Source organism: Amblyomma americanum, chromosome 6 (assembly GCF_052857255.1).
Source record: "Amblyomma americanum isolate KBUSLIRL-KWMA chromosome 6, ASM5285725v1, whole genome shotgun sequence".
NCBI classification, from domain to species: domain Eukaryota; kingdom Metazoa; phylum Arthropoda; class Arachnida; order Ixodida; family Ixodidae; genus Amblyomma; species Amblyomma americanum.
In genome coordinates this window covers 146,322,577-146,350,392 of record NC_135502.1, presented here as the reverse complement: position 1 = coordinate 146,350,392, position 27,816 = coordinate 146,322,577, and the positions used below count along the sequence as shown (strand labels likewise).

Genomic DNA, 27,816 nt, shown 5'->3' with positions numbered 1-27,816 from the left:
AATGAAAAAGTTTTAAAACGGCCAGCGAAACCTCCCATTGAACAGCTTCTAGCTATTCATCTGCTACGTGTTGTTTTTGTTTTCTTCAGATGTTCGAAAAATACAAAAAAATAACACGTTAGGTGTCCGCAGTTGCGCCATGATAGCAGTGTTGTCCGACGTTCGGCCCAACAAACAGATAGGCTTAATTGCGTAATAGTCGAAATTAAATAACCTACTTCATAAGAAACGAAGATATAGGCGAAAAAGTCCAATTAAAAAGTTTTAAAACGGCCAGCGAAACCTCCCATTGAACAGTTTCTAACTATACATCTACTACGCATTGTTTTTGTTTTCTTCAGATGCCCGGAAAATACAATAAATACCACGTCAGATGTCCGCATGCGCGCCACGATTGCAGTGCTCTCAGACGTTCGGCCCAACAAACAAACAGCTGATCTAGCCAGGTGTGCTGCTGCTTAAAAGGTGATACTGGGCTATTATTATACTAGATCTAGAGCTATCGGAGCATCGATGAGCCCCGCGAACATCTATGAAGGGAAGCTCAGAGAGGCCATCGATCTCTTTCAGCTGCGCGCAAAAAAGTATGCCAGAAGTAACGCGCTTTCGGAAGGACTACTCGGAGTCTTTGGCTGACGGCGCAGCCAATGGTAACGCTAGGCGCAGCGGGGTCGTCTGCTGCACTTGCGCAAGTGCGCCGAGATGGCACCCAAGAAGGGAGGTGAGCAGCTTCAAAAATTGTTTCGTGACCGCCTCTCTTGAGCCGCGAGCAACGCGCCAAACCGCCAAACGCATCGTCCGCCGTTCGCTTCCTCACTCTCAGGTATGCACGGAGCAGACAACTCACGTTGCACAACGTCGCCCCACAATACATGCTACGCGGCAGACCCATTTCTGTATTCCTCGTAACCACACCGTTGCATTCTAGACTGTAAAATTATGAGATCACTGCGGCACCTTATATTTAAAAACGGCACGCTTCGTTTTTAAATTTGGCGCCAGTTTTCCTCCGGCCCGCCCACTTTTTGATATTTTAGCTCTAATTACCTAGTTAGCCCACATGCACCTCACGCTTCCTTCTGAGAGATTTTTTGATGCTCTATCGAATGCAATCACTCTTTTTCTTATAACTCAATTCGTTCGAAAGTTATTGTGATGACACGAAGTCGCAAACATAGCCATACGATGCTTAAGCATTAATAAAAGCTCAGTAATCAGTACTGAGTTCATTGAGCCATCCTATATTAGACAGGCACGAAACAGGCAGAGTGCACCAACATACTCATCTCTTACCTGCCCCTTTATGTCTACAAATGCAGGCGGTGGCGGCTGATGGGCGTCAGATTGGGGTGCGTCCATCTGCATGGACAGATATAACGTACTGGAAAGATTGTATTCGCACAAAAAATACCCGAATATCGACGACTTGTGTTGAGCATGCCCACAAACTGATTGGAAGATTAAAAACAAACCGAAAAACGTCAGAGTCGTCCACTCACTCGCCCTGAGCGCTCCGAGGGCCCAAAGGAATTTTAAACCACGAACTTCACCGCGCGGTTTTCACCTGGATATGCTTCAATGCCAAACGGTCGAGTAAAGTAAAATCGCATCTGCGTCATGTGCCAGCAAATGTTGCGAACAAAATTATATCGCACGTAAGATACAGAAAGTTAATCGACATATATACTCATGCAGACATACGGCAGAATGCGAAATGATTTCAACTCACCTCCTAGCTCCAGAATATCCGCATTGTTGTAATAGCCTTCTTCGCCGTGTCGAATATCTGACCTCCAATACGTGCTCACGTTCTTCCTCGTGTCTGTCGGGCTCTCGGCTTACAATCACTGATTAGCGGAACACGTACGATGGCCTTGCCGCCGTCACCGTAGCGCACATACGCGTAAGTTGAAAAACGCATTTTCATTAGAGTTTTAGTTTCACGTACGTACAGAGTTCACGTACGCAAACGTGAGAAGTCTACGTAGCATACGCGCATGTAGTTTCAATCCCTTTTAGTTGCATGTACGCGACATACGCCGCGCGCTCTTCTACTCACAGATGAAGATACTGCGGTAGCCACTCTAAGACGAGTCAAAGCCAAGCCAGTCGAACTGCGTCGGAACGCTGCTTCGTCAGGCTTAACAGCTGAAAAACCGCCCTTCTGTCTCAAAAACAAAAGCTCTTTGCCACTTGAAACCTTATGCGAGGGTAAGAATGGGCAAATTGAAGGCGAATACTACAGTTTAGAACGCGATATCACGTCGAGGGATTAGCGACGAAGCTTTTATCGCTGTGAAGCGGCGGGCAGGGCACCGCCGTGTTTGTAAACGCTACGTACGCAAGCAACACAAAGACCGCAACGTAAAAATCCGAATCTCACGTACGCACGTGAGACTCGCGTATACCCTTTGCGTTCTGCGCATGCGCACTGGTCACCCGTAAGAGCTCTACGTACGTGAAGCCTCTACGTACGTGATACTAAAACCCTCTATTGTTAGAAATTGAGGTACCGCATAGAGAATGCTATAAAATAAAAACGACTGCTTTAAAACAGATCGAAGTCGCTGAGAAACAAAATTACTGCTACAAACGAGTGCGATATATATTAAGTAGAATTGTAAGCAGGATATCTTATATTAATTCAACACGAAAAGCCCAAAAACTGAGAGCTTCGCTTCCCGCGCACGGACGCCACAGACCGTTTGGCGAAATGCCGACAAGCGAGGCACAAAGCCTAGTCCCGCAAGCCTCCCCGTCACGCCGACAGAAGTGGCCCTGCCTGCCCAGAAGACGGCCCAGCCCAGAGCGGACGCGCGGGCCGTCTGGTGGTGGTAGCAAAAACTTATTCTGGAAGATAATTCGAGGAACGCAGGCAGGCACGTAGCCAGAATTGTTTTTTTCGGCAGGGGCGCACCTAAAGTTTCCCCCACTGCACCAGTGCCCTTCTCCCTGGGCAGTCATTTTCGAACTTGTCCGGGCACGTCACAGGCGGAGCGCATTGAGTCAGCAACGTATCGATTGGTACACGCGCTGCTCTCCCCGCTGGCACTCTCTTTCATTGTGTGCACGTGCAGTCCTGCTAGCAAGTGCACAAATGAGGGGTTGCCGCTCGTTGTGTCGCGGCATTCAGAGTGTGGAGGAACTTATTCTTGCGTCAGGGACTGTCAGAATAGTTATCTGAACACCAAAGGCAAAAAGCTGGCCGTGAAATTGTACAGATTTGCTGGAGATGTCCTACATTGTTGAGGAAAATACGCGTATTTTATTAATGGTAAATTGTAAGGTACGTTAATGGAAATATTTAAGGTAATGACCCATCCTTTCAATGTGTTGCAAAATCTCTTTAAAATTTTTCATAGCTCGCATCGAGCAGTTCACGACAGCGAAAACGTCAATAGCAAGAATAAATGCAATTGCCTGTAGATGGTAGATTATTACAGTATAATCTTGAAATGTATGAAAAAATACGTTCATACACTCGTTCCCAGTCAAAAAATTATTTTATTCGGAATTGTTGACTATGAAATCGTTGTGAACCAGATACGGCAAGTCTGAATGACTGATGCGCAGGGAGGAGTCGGCATTTCTCTCTTGCTAAACTTGTTTGGTATGTTACACATGTAATATTAATTCTGACCAGTTAACGTTGTAAATAATTAAGCATGCAGTCTATTTTAGTAAAGATCGCGCTAAAGGTACAAATGTTTATTACTATTTATTCGCCAGTAAAGCCCCCCGCCGGTCAGGTAATGCAAAAAAAATTATTTTGGAGACTGAAATCAAGAAGGAGGAGGAGCAAAGGCAGGGAGGTAAACCAGAAGAATAGCCTGTTTGGTACCCTGAACAGGGGAAACGGGTTGAGGGCAGAAAAATACGACGGAGAAAAGCCAGTTGAGGAAATTTTTTACATGCAGTAAAGTAACTTCGGAAAGTGAGCCAGGCGTCACACGTCCGGACAATAAGGCGGTCACTGACCTTTCCTCACACGCATCTGCATAACGCAGCTGTTGACTGGCATCAAACCAAATACAGGTCGGGTATGTCCGATTTGCACTCGGAACCATCTGTCCGATTTGCACTGTGAACCATACTTGTCTGTTCGGTTTGAGCTCCAGACCGGACTCGTCTGTCCGGTTTGAGCTCTGTACCACACTGGTCTCTTGAGTTTCGAGCTCCGTACCGGACCAGTCTGTCCTGTACGAGCTTCGAACCGGACATGGCCTGTCCGGTTTGAGTTTCATACCGGACTGGTCTGTCCGGTTTCAGTTACATAACGGACTGATATGAATCAATATGTTCCGGTAAAATCCGGTTCGTCGCGATACGAGATTTTTGAATAGGGCATTGTTTACATTTGTACTTTTCGACGTTGTACCAGATTTTGTCTGGAAAATATTGTAACCCCTCCCCTCATAAAATGTTCCAAGATTGAAACCAGTGAGGTATTTGTATAAATAAATAATAAATAAAACAGTGCAACAAATGAACGCATGCTTCAGGGCCTCCTATGTCTGGTCATTGTTTCAGTTCACCGTGCTCCAGTTTGCTGCGCTCCACGTTACGGAAGAGCCTAGTTAATACCTCCTAAAGTTTTCTGTTGCTGCGTCCATTTCAAGGATCAAAATGTTCCCATCGTGCTTACGACTGAGTAAAATTTAACGCACGCCTACTTCGTACATACGCTGCATTTTCTATCGAAGGAAAAGAAGTTGCCTTTTGAGGTAAAATAAGGACCCCGCTTTGCTTCTTAAAGCCGATAGAGGTTTTATCAGCCACTTCAAAGCTCCTCTCGACTGGTTTATCTCACGACGATTTTCTGTGCCACTTCATTCGCCGCTGCCAGTTCTTAGAATTTCCTGCTAGCGTGAGCTTGCCCACTCTGGCCTAAGGTTCCTGCATCGCCGCTTCTCACATGAGTAGTGTCCGCACAAGCGTTTGACAGTATGGCCTGCTGCCAAAGTGTTGGCTTTTCGAGAATACCTACCGGAATGCAAGGCCGGGGGAATCTTGTATGGCATAAAATGAGGTCCACGGCTTGTCTGGTTTTGCTTCTCCTCGTGTGCGAGACAACTGGTGAGTCAATCCTTGGCAAATGACTCCCTTACGTCTCCATGCGCACTCCTCCTCTTCTTTGATTAAGCTGTCATTTGTTCAAACAAAATCATGAAGGAGCATCTTCCGAACTAGAAAATGACCCTACTGTTCCAAGTGCTTTTTTACTCACCACTGTAAAGAGAATGCAATGCATGAATTCAAGTCTGTGGTAGCAAACAGTGAATACATAAGCGAAATATTTTTTTGTTGTCTAGACCTAATCTAGTCAAGTTAACTAGGCAAGCTATTTTAAAACCCTTTTGTTGGCTTTTAAAAAATTCCACGCCCTGACGCTGGCGCTCGAAAGTAAGAAATAATAAGCGCCCTTTCTGTTCTTCTTTCCCGAAGCCTCAGCCTAGGAGGAGAAAAATTTCTTCTGTCCACAAATCAATGATGGTAATGATGAACCTGTCATTGCTCCAACGTCCGTTTGCGATGGAACAGTAGACTGTGATCCCCCGAGTGCCGACGACAGCAGCTAAAATCTTTTCGACGAAAGTCCTGAGATTTGTGGTAAGATCAAACCTTTTTTTTCCAACTTAATACCAATAGTCCTGTGCAAATGACAATTCAAATTTCCTATATTGATTGAACGTTTCTGGCTCCTGTTTTATTGAAGAAGTATACCGAAAAACCAAATTTACTGTATACTAGCCTAATGTTTAGGTAAACGAATTTCTATAAGTCATCGCTTATTGTCTCTTCTAGCTCCGCCCTCGTACCTGGAGAAAAATGTTTCACTCAAGAGCCGAGACGTGACCAGCACTTCCGCAAAAGTTTCCTGGTCAGCGGTCACACGATATGTTTAAGATCACAAACTAAAATTAGCCGGCTACTTCTTTTCTAAGCAGTCGGCACCCCAGTCGTTCCAGAACACTGTGTCAGCGCGCCTGAATTCTTATCAGCTGCAATGGCTGAAGCCCTGGACTAAGTACACGCTGGTTCTCCGACCTTTTTACACAGTGAGCGGCAAGCATGAAAGAGAATACAAGCTCGGCAGAGCGGCTTCGGCGACGTTAAAGACGCTTTCATCAGGCAAGCTGATAACACTCAAACGAAATTCGAGAGCTTGGTTTCTCTTATTTTTATTTGTCATCATCATCAGAGTGACTACGCCCATTGCAGGCCAAAGGCCTCTCCCATGTCACTCCAACAAACCCTGTCCTTTGCCTGTTGCGGCCACTGTATCCCCGTAAACTTCCTAATCTCATTCCCTCAGCTAACTTTTTGCCACCCCCTGCTGCGCTTGCCTTCACTTGAAATCCACTACGTTGCCCTTAAGGACCATTGGTTATCTTGCCTGCAAAAGACATACCCTTCCGAACACCATTTCTTTCTCTTGATTTCAACTAGGATGTTATTAATCCGGGCGTGTTCCCTCACCCACTCTGTCCGCTTCCGGTCTCTTAACGTTACAAATGTCACGTTTTTTTTTCCATACCTCGCTGCCTTGTCCTTACCTTAGGCTGATTCCTTTTGGTTAGTCTCCAGGTTTCGGCCCTATAGGTGAGTACCGGTAAGATAAGCTGTTGAATACTTTTCTGCTGAGGAAAAAGTGCCGTTCATTGTCTGAGAAAACCTGCCTTATGCACTCCACCGTATTCTTAATTTTCTAGTTATTTCTCTCACGATCAGAATCAGTGATCACTACCTCCCTAAGCAGACGTATTCTCTTACCTGTTTCAGCACCTCTCTACCGGTTGTGGACTGCTGTTCCCTTGCGAGACTGTTGAATATTGCTTTAATTTTCTGCATGTTAATTTTCCACCCACCGTTCTGCTCGGCCGGTCTAACTCATAGATCACGCTTTGCAGTTCACCTCATGAGTGACTTAGCAAAACAATGTAATCAGAGAGTTGCAAATTTTTAATTGTAGTACCGTTCAACTGTAACATTCAAGCTTTTTTAAAGGGATGGGGAAATATTGTTAGTTACACTTTAAGCGCATTAGAAAAAACACACGAAGTGCAGAGAAAGGCTAGAACAGCCTGAAATGACACGAAGTAACATTAAGAAATCAGGCCTGCCAAATATACAGTTTCTATTACCCCCCCGCGGATTTGTCTGCAGCTGCGCTTCGTACGTTTATTTTGTTACGATGAATAAAATAAGCACGAATAAAGAACTTACAAAAGAAATAGTGCCCATTAAATGTAGTTCATGGAAAGTAGTTCACAATTCTGTTATGTGCTGGTGAATTTAAAAATTATATATGTTTGTGAAGGACAACCAGGCAGCACACTACCAGTTTATTAACTGAAGCACACTAAAAAAAGTTCAATTTTTGTTTCAAATTTCGTACGACCAGAAAAATACGGCTGCATATTTGTCGCTGTATTAAAATAGGCTTCAGTCAAACGTCCGCATTTTGCTTGAACCTAGCCCATATCTTTGGTTGTTTTTATCAAGTATTACACAGCTTCCGAAATCCAAAATAATTATTTCAGATATTTTACTGTCTTACTTATTTATATCTGTCTTTAAGAGTGTTGACATCACACTAATGCATATTACGTCTAGGGTCGCCACTGGTGCTTCTTTAAAAAAATAGGCTACCTGGCGACTCTCGTTGGATTTGCGTAGAAGTATTTTCCCGAATATATCTTTTCTTTTCATGAGCGCTCTTTAATGCTGACACGAAAAATCGATTTATTTTGTTTTACTTACAAAAATTTACCTTACTCCTCATGGCCAGTGGCGTTACAGAGAAGTAGTGGTGAATATACACAAACACGGCGAGAAAAAATGCATTGTGGTACATGAATGTTAAATAGCACTTGAATATGCAATGTTAGCTAGTGCTACACGTCATTGCTAATATTTTCAATGGCAACAACTTCTTCGGGAATGTGGTTCTATTCATGTGAGGAATTCGCGCCATGAATGATTTCGAGAACCATTCCGTCTTACATGACAACATTACGACTTTGTGATGATAATCAATCCGGAGGGATACATAAATCTGCTGGGCGATGAAGTGACCAAGTAGAGCGATATGATGATACAACTTGCGCGACAGGGTGGTACGGAGCACGTTTCTACGTGACATTACCATCGGAAGGCAGAGATTGGACAATGGCAGTTACACTCGCTGTACGTTTGTAGTTAGAAGAAAACATACAGAGTTATTCTGGATTATCTCAAGATCCCTATGTTCTCATGCGTAGGTTCCCATACCAGAGTAGCATACTCGAAGTTACGTGGCATTGATGTTTATATAACAATAGTATAAAGTAATAAGGAACATTTAAAAAAACTGCGACGTAAGTAGCGTAGCATTCGATTAGTATTTTTGATAATGTTCTCTCAATGAATTGACCGGATAAGGTTAGGAGTAATGCAAACGCGTAGGTATTTATATGACGAGGTTGATTTCAAAGAATAGTTATCGATGTACTAGAAAGATGGCGCTGAAGTTTTTACATGCTGGTTGGCTCTCCGTTTCTCTTATTTGGCTGCATTAACCATTTTTTTGCCCCAATTTCCTAATATGATTAGGTCGGACTGAATTATTGTAAACTCGTTAGCGTTGGTTATTCCTCTCAAAATTACGCTCTCATCAGCGAATAGCTGAATATGAGAGTTCGTAGGGAAGGGGAGATCAATAACCTAAATTAGAAACAACACGGGTCCACGAACTGAACTTTGTGGAATTCCGCAAGACACCTCTGTAAAGCTGGAGTCATAACCGCTAGCAAAAACAAAGTGTGCGTGATTAAATAGAAAAACTTCAATCCATTTCAATAAGTTGAAGTCACTATTCAGTTGTTTCAGTTTGTGAAGTAATAGCGTGTGACATACCTTGTCGAAAGCTTTTGAAAAATCTAATTTACAGCCAGCTACTGATGATAGGTCTAGAATCTGATAAAATCCACGTGTAAACGATAATAACTCGTTTCACATGAGTAAGATTTTCGAAAACCATGTTGTGCTGGAGCAAAAAATGAGTTCGTTTCAAGGAAGTTTACAAGATTGGTGCTTATGACATGGTCGAGAATTTTAAACAAGTAACAGTAAGGGATATAGGACACTGTTTACTAGGGGACAATTTGCTGCCGGATTTGTAGATTGAAACCGCTTTTCTGTTTTTTCATTCAATACGTAGCGTTGATTGGTCAAATGCTTGCTTGAAAAGTTTGCTTAGTATTATGGAAGAATAAGCTTAAGTGCTTTTTAAGAATGCAACCATAACACGAAGCGGCATGAACACTGAGTCCATCAATAAGCTTATTTACACCAGGAGCGCCAACAGTTGCAGGCCGAAGGGTAACATACTAACAAGAGGAGTGTTTTTAAGCATATGTACATCAGATATGGCTGTAAAGATGTCAGCGAATGTGCGGTTTAGAGTCGTGGCGCAAATGTGGAAGGAATGGGATCACCTGAAGGGCATATAAGTCGATGGTATCTTTGGTGGAAGGATTATTTATACGTCAGAATTATTTTACATCGGTGGTTAGCGTAGGGGGCAGGAAATGTCAGTGGAAGTGCTTTTTAGCGTCGTTGAACGCCTCCACATACGTGTTGGACGCCACCGTAGGCGCTGCCATCGTTTGTTAGTTGGCGAAAGTTTTGCGATGCGGTAGAGAGTTTAGTTTTGTTAGATAAATGGTTAATGTGATTATTATGTCAGATAGAGTTTAAGTGGGTGTTAACCTTGCATTGTGGAATGTATTGTTCCGTAAGACTATAGCTGTGAACATGCTCTAGACAGTTTCAAAATTGCGGCTATCAAAGCTATGAAAGAAAACATCGATAAAAGAAGATCAACATTTAATGCGTAAAAATTTTCTAGGTTGTAATTTCTAACTATTTTCTCATTTCATTCGTATTCGGAGGGGCCAGATTAATGTGAAAGTGCAGTAGTAAGTGGTCGCTGATGCCTGGCAGGTATGTAATAGGTGATACTATGTCAGATCGATTTGTCAGAATTAAATCTAGTGTATTCGCTGCAATAGCTATTGTACTTGCTTGTATGCACAACTTCACTAACAAAATACTGAATACATATCTAAAAATTCGCGACCTTGATACGAGAACCCGGAAAATAAAGGGTAAACGGTGATCAATTTTTTTCGGGAAATTTAAATCGCTAATTCATAATAGTTGGAATGACTGCAAGCCTGTTGCGACGATATTAATAGCATTGTAAACTTCCCTACTAAACATAAGCGAGGAGAAATGCAGATGGTAGCATAACTGTATTACTGCTCTGTGTTGATTAAGGGCAATCGCAGACCATAATATTTCTGGGCTAGTCTGGAGATGTACACATGATGACGGCATACTAGTTGCAAAAAACAGAAGCACACCGCTGCCTCTCTGCATGCCACGATCAAAGTGGAGGAATGAAAACGTCGAGCATTCAAAAGTATAGCAGTGTCTCGAACATGCGCATTGAGCCATGTTTCTGTTAACGCGTTGGTTGGAGCTAATTTTTAAGTTTGAAATGAGATACAATGACAACTCTACTTCGGAGCATTTCCCTTGTGTTGCTTAATTTTGTCCAATTTTGTCTGACGATGACCCAGCAGTATATTACGGGCATCGCTACTGGGCAGAAACTTCCCTTACTGCGAAGAAACTCAAAGGTTAAGGCGAAAACCCAAAATTAAGCGGAAGACAGTGCGGCAGGCTGTGGACAATAAAATGAAGGTCAGACATTACGAGAAAGCAAAATAATGATATCCTGGTTAAAGTAAGGAGGAGGAGGAGGAGAAGGACGAGTAGAAGAATGTCGCGAATTGGTTGCGCGTCCCCGACTTTCCGAAGGGGAATGCTATCGCGTGCGGATTCGAACAAGAGGACAAGAGAACAAAGAGATCAAACAAAACAAAACGCAGCCGTATTTATAATTTAAAGGAAAAGGGGTCAATAAGAAACGGAAACGAAAACAAGAAAAACACACACTCAACACGCGTACAATACTACACAATAAAAGGAAAGAGTTCACCAGGTACTGAGCGTCCCAGGTGAAGCGGGGATGCCTTGCAGACAGGGCGGACGTGGGTGGTGGTAGTGCGACACGTCGTTGGCGCTGCGTCGAAGGAAGCAACAGAAGGTAGCCAGGTGGTATTAGGAGCGGAGAGGAACACAGGGAGACGCCAGTGTTCTCCCGTCAACAGCCCGAAGAACTTGGCGGTGGCAGGAGAAGGGTAGCCAGGACCCGTCGACGGCGTCACGAAACGCCGGAGGGTTAAAGCAGGCTATCCTTTCGGCAGCACGGACCCGGAGTCCATCGGCTGCCACCTCCACGCTTGCAAAGAACGCAGTAGGCTTTGGTCGGTGATTCAAAGTAGGTCACGTGGCAGCACGGACCCCACGTCCGACGGCTGCCACCTCCACGCTTGAATGACATGACCTCCTCTGCGCTCTCTCCTCTACACCTCCGTCGTATGACACGTTAGCTCTCCGCTCCTTATGCTCGCGACGCTCCCTGTCTCGTCGCCTTTTACAAACCTTTCGCACGTGCACACGCGCAACGCTGGGCTGGCACTTGCAGCGCTCCGCTGTCCGACGTACTACTGTCGACGCACCGCGTTCAAATATCCTACGCAGATGTGTTGTGCACCTCACTAGTATAACCGGAAGAGTAACCGGTTTGTAATTAAACTAAAGGAAAAGAAATGGGCATGGGCAGAACCTATGAGCCTAACGAAGGAAAACCGACTGGTAGCATAGGAAGGTAGGCCTGAGTGGCCGATGGACAAATGAGGTCACGATGAGGAGACACCGAGATTGCGGGGTTACGGTGGCTAGTGCTAACACAACATAATGCCATAGGTTTTTTGGGAGGAATATAAGATATGATCTTCACCTGCGACCGGGGTGATGGTGACGATAAACAAAAAAAATTGAAAAGGTTAACAACGAACCTCGTTTAAGAGCTATGAGAGCATTTTCCCTTATTTCAGAGCCAACCGCAAACATAAAAGAGTTTGGTTTATAATTTTATCTTTAATAACAATATTTGTAGAAAAATGAAGCAATAATCACTACTAGCGCAGGGCAACAGCAGTTCAGGTAAGTCGCAAAGCGCTTGAATCGGTAAGGTAATACATTCATGTAAAGCATATAGCGACCGCGCGCTACTGACGATAGGCACGGTAAATAGAAGAATAAAAAGGAGATGGGGAGCGTTTGGCAAGGACTCTGAGATGATGAATGGATGTTTACTAGTATCTCCACAAAGAAAAATATTAAAAAACTACCTTACCAGTACATATCTATGGGGCAGAAACATTGAGGCTAACGAGAAGGCTTTAATTTATATTGAGGACAACGCACCGTGGTATGCAAAAGAAAATGATGGTTGTAGCGTTAACGCGGGAAAATGGAAGAGTAGCTAAGGAAACAAAGACGAGAGAGAGAGAACAAACATTTAACTGTAAAAAGAAGACCGGGGCGGATTGTGGGTGGGGTCCTCAGTCCAAGACTCCAGTGGCTTCCGCCGATGCTTTGGCGATGGCGACTAGCGCCTCCTGGTCTTTCCAGGGTGCCGCTAGCTAGCGTCATCTCCCACTGCTCCAGCGCCGCGTTGCGCGGCTTTAAGTGGTTCGGTTTATCTGAGCATGTCCGTTTAATGTGCGTGCATGTGGGAATTTCGCCACACCAAGGACATGTATCTGCCTATAATGTTGGGTGAATGCGGTGTAGGTGGTGAAGATTGGGTAAAGTGAGTGTTTGCATGCGCCTTAGGTGGTAGGATTCCATCGGGGAAGGTTTCTTATGTGGCGGGAGGTAGAGACGCCTATTTAGGTGGGGGATGTATTGGCGGGTTGAAAAATGGGTTAAGATGGGGTAGAGAGTGGAGTCAGTTTGCCCCGCTCGGTTGGTGTAATTTCGAGTTAGGCCATCTGCTTAATATTGCCACCGAGACCTGTATGTCCTGGGACCCAGGTGATGACGTGACCACACTGGAGATGGCTGTCCAGTACGCGGAGAGCCGTGCGCTGGACGCGTCCACACGTATCGGCTCTACATGCGGCTTGTGAGTCTGTAAAAATGTGAGTGCCGTGGTGTTGCCTGTCGCTCATTTTTATGGTGATTGCTATTGCAATGGCTTCAGCGGCCGTCGGATCCAGTGCCTTGAAGGACGCTCCAAGAAAAGGGACGTGTTGGCGTGAATGACAGCAGAGCAAGCATATCTGTGGGGCTCTGCATAGGAAGCCGCATCCACATACATAGCGGAGGTGCCTTGGCCGTATTGCCTACGGAGGCTGTGAAGACGGGCCAGACGGCGCGGGGCCTGTGACTCGTGGTTCATATGGCGAGGGACAGGGTCCATGTAAAGGCGTGCGCGGACAGCATTTGGAAGAACTCTGGTCAGAGCCATGGTCCTGGAGGCTTGCGGATCACCTATCCTTGAAAGGATGGCCCTACTTGCCGAGGTGGTGAGGAGACGAGTCTGTTGGGAGTTCAGAACAGCCTCCTGGATTTCAGCAAACGAGTTAAGAATATCCTAGTTGAAATGAAGAGGAAAAGGGAATCGGCAGTTAATGCGCAGGCAAGATAACCGATTGTCTTTGAGGGTAACGGACTGTATTCCGAGAGAAGGCACGTGCAGCAGGGGGGCTGTAGCAAGCCAGGCGGGTAGATCAGATTCTGCAGTCTGCGGGGATAAGGCTGCCGTAGCTGGCATAGGACATGGTCTTTTGGAGAGAAATAAAATATTCGTTTGTCCTGAAATGGCGTAATTAGCGTAATGAGGTATGGATTAATATGTGTGATTAGCCCAAATTCAAATATGCCAGCCCTCTGTGAGCCTCAAAATTGTGCAATGAAATCAAAAGCTCTCCTATTTTCATAATGCGACAAAGAAATTATCCATTTAAAAAAAAGACCAGGAATAATTATCTAACTGTTCTGGAATGAATCCTTTACTGGGAAGAGAAATACAATTCTGCCAATTTTTCTTTTTTGAATTAATAGTTATCCTCATTATTTTATTTGAACCATCAGTAAATAAGATCAACGGCCTCTCGATTATTTTTCTGACACCATTAAACTTGAAGAATATAAGGAAAATGAATTTTTATTTCTAAAATAGCAGCAACATTTCTTTATTGCTCTTTCTTTGAGAGAGCACCAAAAGGAGGAGTTTATACAGATATCCTTGCGCATTTATATGCAACATAAATACATATATATGCAATTATGATTGTGAGGTAATATTTCCATCGCGTATTTCACAGCTTGTTTGAATGCCGGAAACGTGAAATGGTTTGTTAGTATTGTTGAAACCGGAAAAATCCATGAGTACCGTTCTCTTTGGGACAAGCCTTCAGAATAGAATTAACTATCAGGTTTCGCACGTAGCAACGATGTATTCCTTGCTCGATCTTCAATGGGTGGAAAAAATATCGAACGGTCAGGGTCAGGTGTAGTCCTGCCGTTCCATACCACGTTAACAGATGTTTATGTTTTAACATTGTTGAGCAATTCGAGTACATACTTTATCAGATTTTTTCGCGTCAATCATGTAATCAGGTGTGGAAGTTGAAGCTTTTCCTTTTACCCTTTTTTGTCAGAAAGAAAAATTTCAACATTTAAAGCTCAATTTTATCTGCTTTGCAAATAAACCCTTCTTCGAATTTTCTTGTTTTCTCTTGCTGTATGATGGTTGTGCAAAATACCCCAACTGTAATATTGATTACCTGCATCCCCAGAAACTCTCAGTTGTCACTGGTAAAATGAAACACTTTTGGCCTTGTCAGAGACAAATTTTTGTGGTGTTGTTTAAAAAAATGTTCAAATGCTCAAAAGAACAAAACAGGTCAAAAACTGCGATAAGAGGTGGTTTATTCGACGAAAAATAAGGATATATAAGATATGTGTCTTTCACTGGTAGTGAGTTCTGCGCCAATGCTCCTGTTTGAAAATATTGGCGTTTATGTTATAATCTTATAATCTATACCATTGAGGTGACTGGGGTAAAAGTTTTCTGACTGTGTGTACCAGATGTGAGGGCACAAATTTACTGTTTTTGTAAGTGTTTTCGTGGGCAGTGTCCTATTGTGACCGGCGAGGTGATTGCACGGTGTCGTCACACACGCTGTCCTCTTCCTAGCGCGGAGCCTGCCGAAGATGACGAAAGCAGTGCGAGGCGCATGCAAAGAGTGGTCACGTGATCACGAAATGGAGCCACACGTCCGTATCATAGCTAAGCGGTAAAGGCCAGTGGTGAAGTCCTTTCCTGGCTAGCGTGCCTTTTGGAGCAACAAAATATGATACAGCTGTCTAGGTGAAAGAAACCGAGATTCAAGCAAAATTGTCTTCACAGTGACCGGAACGCAAGGAATAAGCGGCGTCATATTACATCACATTGGCCTGCCTACAGGGCAAGGTAGTGCGAAAGATGGCCAACCCCAGTTAAGAGCAGTGGGACGCTGCGCGGTCCAGTACAAGCCTGAAAGACCAGCTGAAACTGATAACCCGGGCTCGCTTGTCAGCTGAGGCCTCTGGGCCTCTGTACCTGAGTCCTCACCTACTAGACCTCGCCACAGTTTTAGTGCGCAAGCAATATTGGCCACGAACTCGCAGTTTCGCCGTGCCCACATTCCCACCGTGCTCGTACCGCACCACATGACCAACCACGTGACTGGTCACGTGACCAACCGCGTGACGAACCACGTGACAACAACTAGCCAGACAACCAGACTAACCTGGACTTGCAATCAAGATTAACCAATGCTAACCAAGCTATGCTACGTATATGCTACGTGCTTGTACGTATATGCTACGTACACGCGTATGCTACGTGCTTTCGCTATGTATATCCTGGCATAGCCGAGCTAAGCAACTGCCAATTTTTCTTTTTTTCATGTCCATAGTTTACCCTGAATATTTTGCGCAGACATTACAGGCACTTTCAATGTTATCTTCAAGCAGCAAAAAAACAAACAAACATATTTGCACTGTAGAGAACATAACGCTTTTAGAGACATTAGCTTTCTGTAGATGTAAAACACCGACATTCCACAACCATCAACTTTAAATAAAACCATGCTCAGTCACTGCATACGTGGATACAGTTTTGTATGGTTATTTAAAAAAAAAACGTGTGGGGACTGTAAATAAATTTTTACGGCTTTGAAACAATCATTCATACCACACCGATTAAATCGGAAATCAAATGTTTAGAATTTCTTGGAAAGATTAACAAAATTTATTTATTTGTAGTGAGCTAAACCTTTATATTGCACTGGTCAGTACGCATTAATTTTCTGGCGTATGCCACATTTGCATTAGCTCTAGCCGCGGTCTCAGGAGGCGGCAAAAACCGGTCATCCGACTGCGGCTTTCCACTCTTCGATGGGCTAAGCCACGCTTCAAGAAATCTATCTGCGCCGTAACATCAAAAATAACAAAAAGCACACATTTCTCCAATGCCTTTGTTGGTATTGGTGACTCTTTTTATCTCCCAACCCTTGTCTGCTTAATAGTTCAACGAGAACCTCTGTTCTCTACGTGGTGTTCTCATACTAGTGATAATTTCATTCTTCCGCCCTAACCGTTTATGTTCCAAGTGATAGTCTGGCCAATACTTGACGTTCAACGCCAGCCGCTTGCACGACACTGCGGCTGGTTAACCCTTTTAAGGTTAGGCGATGCATAACCTATACGTTCCTGAAAGTAACAGATTGGCCAGCCACCGCCATAACTCATTTGGTAGAGCAGCGCACTCTCATACGGGTGATGTGGGCTCGAGCCCACTGGCAGCATGAGGCTCTTGTTCTGTTTTCTATTATTCTCGATTATCTTACAGGCATAAAATTATGACACTATTAATTTCAAATTCATCAACACGAGAAATAAAAAAAACAATTTTGAATGCATTTCTTGGATTAGGTTACAGTTGGTTTTCTTCACCCTTAGTTGTTTAGATTAGACTCAGCGTCATTCTTGATGCCTTCAGTCATGATTTCCTAATCCGGGCACAACCATTTCCCGAATGGGAAGCCAACACCAATAGTCGCTTGAGTGCATATACGGTGGGTCAGCAGTCATGCTTTTTGGCTACTTTTCTCAGAGCCTGAAATGCCCGGACTGGTGTCGGTGCTCGTCTCACAAGAACGAAACCTGTTGCTGAGCATCGTCGGCCCTTCGGCTTGGAACAGCAACCCAGCCGGATTCCACGTGCGCTGGCAGACAACCATCGAGAGCCAGGGGCCACGTTGAGAGCTAGACATTGGGCTGTCAGCAGACTGGTCGCCTGAAGAAAACGTGCTGAACGCAACTCTTCCTCTAAAAGGAGCCATCGACTTCCATCTGTTCGTGAGCGCAGTGGGTTCGGGCGACTCCGAACAAACCCTACGGGGCCCAGGAGTTCAGCTAAACGCTAGTGTGCCATTGGGTGAGTCATGACAGCTGCTATGTATGCACGAAATGCGAGTCAACATTTCGCTTTGAATATATCAGCGATACCTGGCAATGCGTGTAGAAAAGCTGTATCCCACTGCCGCTTGCAGCGTAAACAAGTGATATGAAGATTTACTGCCTACCTTTTATAATTTTATTTTTTATTTCTTCGCAAAAAGGTTTGAGATTTCCTGAAAGCCACAACCGAGAAAAGCTCATGTAAAACACGTCTTATATTAAAAACAAAACTTTGTAGTATCTTTTATACAAGAACATACGAATGTCGAAGGAAAATTTCAGAAAATACCAGCACAAAAATGAGCCCAGCGTAAAGTTAGCTATTTTGAAATTAGAATAAAACATCCATTCCTAACACGTTTCGCGTCTCTACAATGTTTCGTATAAATGTTTCACTACCTTAGCGAGATGCAAGATTTCTTCACTTTTGTGGGGTATCAGATAAAATGGGGTGTCCAAATTCTTTTTATGAACATGAGCTTACTAGAGAAATATTTCATCGTTCTGAGGAAACTATACAAATTATAAACAGCTCCCACTGATTTCTATGACATCTTTTAGATTTTTAAAATTTTTCCTTTCTATGTGGTTGTCGCAAAAAATATGCTGAAGTGTAGGTTAGACAAAATATTTCAAAGCCATTAGCATCATTTATTGATGCTATAAGAGAAATATAAAAAATCTGATTTCTCTTTCTACCATGATTTCTCTTCTAGCCTAGTTTTGCATAAGAATATGTAAACGCTTCATCGCAAATTGTGCGCAATTCTTTAAGTGCTTCTAGCTTTTCAAAATGCATCCAGGGCGACGTTCAAGAGTGCGAAAGCACCTGAGTGTTGTTATTGCATGTAATGATAGCTAAAAAGGCTTTTTCATGACAAACAACCATCGGCCGTGATGAGCAAAAAGCTCATGCTTCATAAAATTCTCCTTACCGGGAAAGAGATGGCAAGAGCTCCTGCGGAAAGCATGACTATGACAACCCTGACCACCATCTCTTCCTAAAGTGTCGCGCACATGGATGATCAGACGCCAACTCGACTGAAAATTCTCAGCGGGTCTAAGAAGCATTGAAACCTTATGTGAGCAGTTAGATCAGTTGGTGTGAAGCATTGCCATTGTCATCTTCTGGATTTTCAGAATCGCAACTTGGTAATTCAAACACTAGCCTCAATACCTCAAGTAAACAGAGAGCATTCGCGAGTTAATGAGGGCAGTATTCTATAAGCCTCCTTCCTGTCTTTATTATAAAATACAAAGAAACCATAGCTACGTCCGGCTTACAGAAGACCAGCCCAAGCTACTGAAATTATTTTGTAGTAATATAATGAGAGAAATGGGAAGATAGCGCGAAATGACAACTCATATCCAGGCACATCAAGAAAACCAAAGGTGATATTTGGCTGAGTATTTGCTTGTATGTTGTGAAAGCTAACTCTACGAAATGTGAGTCTGAAGGAGTAGTTATATATTAGGTTGCATTCATACAATGTCGTAATACACCAACTGCATGTCCCTCTTTTTTTTCTTGGTCATCGGTCATCGTGAGAAGGAATTCCTTATTTTGTCAACCCCATAACGAGTAGCCAATGCTTACGCCATCTCGCTTGATGAGAAGAAATGCGTGTGATATCACAAACACCTTTTAGTCAGGGCGACATAAGAAACAACCTTAGTTTTCAAAAGAATTACTGCTTTATCTCTTCACAATGCCATACGAATGGCGAATCGCTGTTAGAATTTGTTTCTTTCCAATATGGCAGCAGACAAGGGAAAGGGTGACTGTGACAACGGTTTTAGGATAAGCAAGGGGAAGTTATTAGTAGCGTACTTAGAGTCATGAGCACCTTCTTCCGCAAACCGGAATCTGGGAGTGGAAGTGGCAGACCGAGAATGGCGAAACTAAAAATGGAATTGACTTAACATTGCGCGCGCATTCTCGCACCGTATAGTGCTCGGGAAACCAAGATGTAGTGACCGCACGATGGTAGGATCCCCAGTTTGCATTCACTAGTGGAGGCCTGGAAGGAAACTTGCGCGACTCAGGTTGCTTTCCCGAGCAGCCTCTCGCAACCAAGCATTCATATACCTGACACTGTGCGCTGTTTGCTCACAAACTGGTGGGCAGGTTGTGGTAACGCCAAGGCAGTCCACCTGCATCCTAGTTGGCTTTGCTGGATATTTTCGAGAAATGTTGTAGCGATAGCTACATTACGGTAGCATTTCGAGCCTTGAGCATGGCGGCGCCACCACGCTGTCACCTGAATGGTCACGCTGCAGGGCAGCTGCCGGCGGCGCGACGCCGTAGCTGATCACGTGGTTCGTTACGTGGCTGGTCACGTGACCAGCCACGTGGTGCGGAGCAGCTGCTGCTGCTGGCGGCGCGCCGAATCGGCGAAACCCAGCTGCAACAGCTGTGCGCATGCACCGTGTCAAGTAGGACGAAAGTGAAGAAGGAACGCCCAGCGAAACTGTAGCTATCGCGTCGCTCCGGGTTTAAAAAGAGCAAAACCACCTCCAATTTCACTTATGGTCAACGGCGACGACGTTCAATTTACTGCGACACGACCTCATTAAGGCTATCGCGTTAATACTGCGGCGCTCAGCAGCGCAGCAGACGCAGGCGGTGCGGCAATAGAGCGCCACGAATAGCCCTGAAGGAGAAGGCAACCGCAGCGCCTGCAGAATATGAGGGAGAAAGCAAGGACCTCGGATCCGCATCAGGGGCGGCGCGGAGGGAGCGTTCTGCTAGCGCCACTGCCAAATTCGAGCGCCACCTACCAGATGACTTGCAAAGCTTTCTTAGATAAAGCAAAATTGGTCCACTCTTGCCAGCGTAGTCGGCGCTCCCGCCAAGCAACCGTTATTTGGCAGCTTAGGTGAGGGTATATCATTGACGTACTAGACGCTGCTAAAAAAGCTGCGGACCAACACAGTCGCTATGATCATTGAGGGAAAGCAAAGAAGTTGAAGATTTTTAAGCTATAGTCACTAAATCATAGAGTAACTAAAATTTTGTGTATCCTGGGTACGAATTTTAATATAGCCTCCTTACCGCCTGAGTCGCTTTTGGACGTTAGGCCCTGCAAAGTGAAAAAAAATTTAGTATAGAGGAGACGAGGTTTTTTTAATCCGAAATAAGAACAAACAAAAAACATCAATTCCATATCTGCGGAACCGGTACACATGACGTCAGAAAATTTTTATATCTATCAAGGTGCTTTTGATGTAATAAAACTAAAAGATCCACAGAAACTATCTGAAAAGCTGGGAGAATTAATTTTGTTATGACATGAAACTCGAAAGAACAACCCAAGTATTTGCTTTAGTTTGCAATCATAATTTATTTATTTATTTCAATAGGGTCATGGCCAAACGGGTGTTACAGACAGGGGTGGTGCAAAAAAGAAAGAAAAACGCAAGTAATATTAGTACTATTAAAAAAGGTGGTCGATCAGTGCCGATTTGAACGATGATGCATCCACAAATATGAGAGTAGCGGGGGGAAGGGGGTTGCACTCAGTGCAAGATTTTGGCAAAGATGAGTAGGAGACAACATTGTTACGGCAGCAGGGAATAGCGCCCTTAAACCGGTAGTCAATGAGAGATGATACGTACGAAGGCTGGACAAGAATTTCGCTTTTTAATTATGGTTTAAAAAAGAAAGTTTTATGAAACTGGGACCGGAGAGAAGTTTTCCTACAGAGATGTAAATCTAGTAACCTAAAATTCGATTTCATTAATAAAGCGCTGGCTGTACGACGATAGCTGGAGCTAATGAAAAGAGTGAATCTGATACGTACAAATTCAATGTCGTCAGTCAAGCTTTGTTGAGCTGGATGCTATATTGCCGATGCGTAGGAGAGTAATATTGGTAAAAATAACGAAATATGTAGTCTTCTAATTCCGAAAAAAAAATTGACCTAACACCTGATAATTCAATCCCTCTTGTTACAGATTCTTACGAACTATCAGCTATCGCAATAGACTCTTCCAGAGCAGTCATTTCCTGGCATTCTTCAGAGCGAGCGGACATTTTCAAGGTAATTTTCACACGTGACGCTTACACCGCTTCCGATGTTTTGCTGCTAAAAAAATTTCGGAATGTTTAATTCTATTGCACTGATGCTTTCCACAAGCTCCCTTAAATAACTGCGGTCGCTGAGATGTGGCAGCTGCTTCATAGTGTCCTGGCAAAAGGGAAAAAAACCTAATTGCCTTCATTTTCTCTCACTCGTCGGCGCTCGGGAATTCAGCCACAGGCGAAATGAGTTTGTCAAAAAAAAAACTGATCTAACAAAACGAGCTAAAACGTTGGGGATGTTTCTGTGTGAGAAGTCGATTACCAATAAGCTAGTTTCTTCAGCCTTATGCGACCATGAGCGAGATCAATTGTGAAATCATAGAACAGGGCCACCGTCTGTACACTGTTTTTCCCAATGCACATGGGCATATTCGACCTTATTATACTGAAGCGTTGCATGCACAATGTGCTGATTTTTAGCGCAGTCTGCGGTTGCTTAGCACAGTGTACGTCAAGAATTCTCTACTAAGAATTCCACTCTAAGTGAGATGACTGTGTATTTACTGATCAGTGTCGGTGGACTGTTATAAAAGAAAAATACAGCAGCAGCAATCTGAAGATAATCTAAACTTTTCATTTTTCTCAGGTGACAGTTTTTATTGACGAAGTGAGTGCAGCAAAAATGTTTCTTTACTTTTGTGTTAGGCAACCAAAAACCAATTATTGCTAGAGAGGCTGTTATCAACAGGCTCACGGCAAGGTTAGATGAAGAGGGTTACGCACAAACGCAACATTCCTTAGCTTCTGTTTCGCTATTTGTAATTTCTCTATGGGTTTAATTGCTTTCATGCTTCCGCGTTTCAATGAGGTCTTTTGTGTCCCGAGATAGCTTGACAGTATCTTGCCTCTATACTGAATAAAAATCTGATATAAAGGTTACGCTTAAGAGGGTGCTTACGAGCAATTAATCGGAAGTGGGCGTTACATTGAACCACGCTGTGTCGATGAGAATCTTTTCCAGGCATTGTTTTACAGAAAAAATCTTTTCATCGGCAGCGTTGCGGCTGAGTGTACACGCCAACAAAAATTAGACGCATTTACTGAAGATACTCTTTAGCGAATCTACAGGATAATCAGATGTTCTGGGAACAGTTGGATTTACCCCCTATGTTTAATTCGATGTTTTCGCTGTAAGGAATACTGCTGCCTGGCCTTCTAGTCGACAGCGGAATTGTGGAGTGTGAAGAGAGGTAGGTTGGCGGTAGGCAGCGCTTCTGGAGGGCAAAGTTGGGTGGGTGGGTGGTGCATGCCGCTTCTAGACGGCGAGGGTAGGCTACAGTGGGTAGTTTAAACGAGGTTGACGGAGGGTGCGGTAGGAAGATGCATGGTAGATGGTGCTCATGAAGGGTGAGACTTCATTCTCAAGGCCAAAAACAAACTACTCCTTTTCTTTATTGTCACTCGGGTACTGTATTTGTGACACAAGCTAGTTGCGGATCTTGTGGGGTGCGATCTGGTTGTCTGGATTACGTTCCACTTATTGTTTCTAAATTTATCAGGCTCTTTGACCACGTGCACTTATGAGAACAATAAATTGCGCACTGAAGTTATTACGAATTGTTTGTGTTTGCCACACGTTGTGAACCAGGTTACGTATAGTGCAGAACTTTCCGAGGATTCAAACTAGAGCCTTGACATGGCATGTGGTAAAATCAACCCGAGAAAATCGCTGTTCCGAGTGAGGAAAATACTTTAGCGTGTACTGACGACTCCCTCATACCAGAACGCCGATGTGCGTAGTTAAAATATATTTTAGTAGCTTAGTTATTGCAAGAATTAGTTTAATCTCTTTTCTTTCTCATTAAAAGAAATTCCAGTTTGTAAGTATACTCAGCACTTCTAGGCTTCTTTTCTAAGCGAAGAAAACTGGCGTGCCTACACAACTCGGGTTTTTGAAGGAACAGGGAAGGTGACTTCAAGATACAGCGCCATTATCACGAAATTACAGCCCTGGAAGTTCTATATGGTGCTCCTCGAAGGTTGCATCGCTGAAAACTGCAGTGGTGCTTTGAACACAACGTTCAGCACACTAACGGAACGTAAGTATGAAAATTTCATCCTTCCCCACATAAAGGAATGCGCCTGGCTAACCCTATCTTTTGCATTGAAGCAAGAAGAGTTTGGCCAGCTTACACCCACTCTAATTTGTGTATTAATTAAGCCAAAACCCCAACATGCATTATAGGTCGATGGGTCTACACAAACCCAGTAACCTTGCTGACTTGGAGTCTGTAACCGCATAAACAGTTTCCATGAAAAGGACATTAAACAACAAAACTCTTAGACGTCAGCAGGGCGATTCGAATTATGAAAAGACATTTCAACATTGCCAAAAGACATTGAGCATATTATAAGGACTGTTCAGAATATTTTCTTTAGCGCATTATTCTAATTAAAAAATTGAAGCTCATCTGTCTTACACTGAAGTGCGGCACCTTTAAAGTACGTTGTTGGTTTTCTGAGATATACTCAGCTAGGTAAATATTCCTCTTTATCAGTCCGATGATACCAGGACAACCAAGTTGAAATCGGATTATTAGCAGCAGAAATCTGTGCATTTATATGGACTCCTAATGCACTACTTCTTTTAAAAGCTCTGACTGATGTTTCTGTAGCAGCTGAATTCAGGACTGCAAGATCTCGCCTCAGGCTACCTTAAGAGTTCCAATTCTGTCGAATGAGTTCTGTGTAGTGAAAGGAACAAATTGTCACCATGTAGGCATAAAAATCTAGAACCCTTCCGTGCTCTGGCTGCAGTATAGTCATTTTTTTCTGCCATCTTAGCTTGGGTGTAAACAGTTACTTGTATTCTGAAACCTGGGGCGACCTTACCTTGTTCATGTCAGAACTATTCGTCAGTGCGTTTTTCTTCTCCAGTAATTGTCTACCATTTTTTTTCTTTGCAATTAATTATACCATGTAAAGATGAAAATCCCACACATAATGTGAACAGCCACAATCTTTTTCTTTACAAAACGTTGTGGCTCTCTAAACCAGCGTTCGTCAGCGCAAACCCGAGCTTCGTCAGGTTCGTCTTCTTAATGCTGTTCCTCGGCCGTCGGCTGTGGCCGCCGCTGCGACAAGCGTCACCTGTCTTGCTTACAATACCCCCGGAGTGAAAAGGCGAGATGCTGGCGGCCTAAGGACACGATACGACAGCAGGGTGTTAGTAGGGTTGCAGGCGGTCTACTCGGACAATTTCAAGGCCGCGGCGACCGCTACCAGGCGAAGGCGTGAGGGCCTGGTCGAGATAATTTACCGGATAAGTTTGTTGAAGAATGCGATAGGGGCCCTGGTATTTACTCAGCAGTTTGGTAGACTCCCAGGACTGGAAGAGGGCACCGAAATCGAAACCAAGGAGTCCAGAATATCAGAAGATGGCAGACAGATAGAAGCGGCGCGGGTTCTTTTCTGGTAGCGCTGGTCGTGAGATGTGAAAGAACGGACGAGTTTCCGGCATTCTTCGGCATGCGTAGCGGTCGATTGTAAATTCGGAGGCATCTGGGCGGTAAGGGAGTATGGTGTCGATAAAGTAGGAAAGCTCCCAGCCATAAAGAAGAAAATACAAGGAGAAACCAGTAGTTGCTTGCATTGCAGGTTGTAAGCGTAGGTAATGAAGGGTAAAACATGTCCTAAATTTGGATGATAGAAAGAAAATGTACTTCGCCATCGTGTCACCGAGGGTCCGGTTAAACCGCTTGGTCATGCCGTTCGGCCGCCATGCTACGGAAACGTTATGCGATGAATGATATGACCCTCCCGAAGAAGGATTTCCACGACGCCGCACATGAACACGCTACCACGAGCCGTGAGAAATTCCTAACAGGTGACGTCATATGCCATCACAGCTGTTAGTGGGCCAGTTTACGCATAGCGCGTGAGATGGTCAATGGCGGGAATGATCCAGTTGTACCCTGCCGAAGAGGTGAGAAGAGGGCCATTAAGATCAACCCCAAAGCGGTCAAATTGGCAGGCTTGACAAGGTTAAAGCTGCAGGGGAGTAGGTAAACGCGTTTATAGGTTCCTGAGACGGTGACGTTCGAGATAAGATCAGACGTACCGGAGAACAAAACAATACATGCCACGCCAGTAGTACCGAAGACACAGGTGGGTAAAACAGCAGGGTAGCATGGGCGCATTGCGGTTCGTCATGATAACTGGTACAAATCACGGAGCAGAGCTGCCGCGGAATTCCGAGGAGGCATTTGCGACCATTTTCTGGGTAGTTCTCACGCTACAGCAAGTCGTCACGCAGGACAATGTGATGGGGTTCACGACGGAGAGCCCTAGAAGGGGGCCGCGATGAACGGTTGGCTAAGTAATCCGGAACAGAAGCAACCCTAGAATGCTTTCGCTGTTCAGAAGCCATATCAGCGGTGATAAGAGAAGAGGGTATGAGGCTAGAGAAAAACGGAGGGTCAGGATCAGAGGATACAGTGGAACGCGAGAGGGCGTGGGCATCTGAGTGCTTCGACCGGAGCGATAGGTGACCCGACTATCGTAATGTTGTAAACGGATAGCTCAACGAGCGAGACGGCTCGACATATCTTTGAGAGAAGTCTGCTAGCAACGAGCATCGTGACATGTGATGGCATCGAACGGGCGCCCGTATAAGTAACTGAGAAATTTTTTGATTGCCGAAATATTTGCTAAGCATTCTTTTTGCGTGACTGAGTAATAAGTATGCTTTTGTGAGCGTACGGCTGGCGTAAGCAATGACGTACTAACAGAAACCAGGTTTCCGCTGAGCAAAAACGGTTACTCAGAACAATAGGGTGTTCGTGTGGAGTTCTGTCGGTGTAGAAGGGTTGAAATGACACAAGGTCGAAGGAGAAGTGAGAAGACAACGTGGCGTTGTAAAGGCTTCGTCGCACGCAGGAGACCATTATGACAAGTCGTGGCTGCTGGCGAGAAGTTTTCAAGGAGGCGATAATAGCAGGAAAAAATCTGAAGAAGCGGCGAAATTACAAAATAGGGCCAATATAGCTTCTGAGCTCTTTCAGGGATGTGGGCTACGGAGCATCAGTCGGGGTGCTTAGCAGGGTCCGGGAGGACACCGTGTTTGCACACGACGTGGACAAAGATAGTCAGCTGGCGGGCGCCAAAGCGACACTTCTTTAAGTTGAGCTACAGGCTAGAACCACTGAGACATGAAAGAACACCCTCGAAACAATGAATATGAGACGGAAAGTCTGACGAGGAGATAACAGCATCATCCATGTAGCAGAGGCAAGACTGCCATTTCAGCCCGCGGAGTATGTTGTCAATCATTTGCTCAATAGTGGAAGGAGCGTTGCTCAGACCAGTGGGCATGAGAGTTTTATTTATCTATTTCACTATACTCCGAGCCTTTTCTAAGCTCTGGCAGGAGTGGAATGATGTAACAATACATACAAAAAAGTCAAGGCGTTCCGAAACATGAATCAAGGAAACAAACCACATGTGAATCATCCCATCAGTAGGGTGCACAGCTGTATGCTCAGTCAAGGACACTCATGAACAAGAAATTATAAAAGAAAGTAGCGGCGAGCAATATTATTTGACAAAAGGGACTTTGTAGAAGAAATATTCAACATTTCTAAGAAAAGCATCAAGTGACAGATCATTCATAAACTGGTGGGGCAGGTTATTACGTAATTCGATGGCACGAGGAAACAATGAAAACTTTACGTCATTCCTTGAAGCCAGCGGTCTTATCCACGTACCGGGATTGAATCCTTTAGAGTTGTGATCAAGTGGATTTAGGTAGGCGTCTTTATCTATGCTAACTTTATCGGAATAAAGCATTAAAAGAAATTTCATGCTCTAATCTGTCGTCAGCAGTCTAACGTCGAGATGCCCGCCCTTTTTCCAGAAACGTCACGCTATTGTATTGTAAGTAACGACAGTAAACGAAACGGGCTGCTAGGTATTGAATTATTTCTAATTTCTTTTTTTTTCAGGTAAGACTGGCCGGGGCTTCAAACTATCGCCCTGTACTCAAGAATGGGTCTTAATAGGGTCTTGTAGGCGTTAAGCTTAACATGCAAGGGTGAAGCTGACAACTGTCGTCGGGTGAATCCAAGTTGTTGTTGTATCGTAGTAATGATAATTAGCAATGAAACAGTACACGTAGCATACAGTCGAGCCGATCTCTATTCTCCTACTTCGTCGTCTTCTCTCTCCCCATGCGCGCAAGTGCGTGCAGCGCACTTGCCACACTTCATCTTTATCACATTTCCGCCGCACTTAAAAAAAACAAAATGTCTAGCGGATGT

The 27,816-nt window shown here is 44.2% G+C and overlaps 1 protein-coding gene across 1 annotated transcript in view; it reads left to right on the top strand.

The window, feature by feature from the left end:
• The first annotated feature begins 702 nt into the window (after positions 1-702).
• Positions 703-27,816, top strand: part of LOC144095563 (uncharacterized) — a 70,144-nt gene continuing 43,030 nt past the window's right edge. Inside the window, exons 1-3 of the mRNA XM_077629254.1 lie at positions 703-721; positions 17,300-17,452; positions 21,433-21,518. Coding sequence (XP_077485380.1) covers positions 703-721; positions 17,300-17,452; positions 21,433-21,518 — 258 coding nt within the window. The remainder of the gene's footprint in view (positions 722-17,299; positions 17,453-21,432; positions 21,519-27,816) is intronic.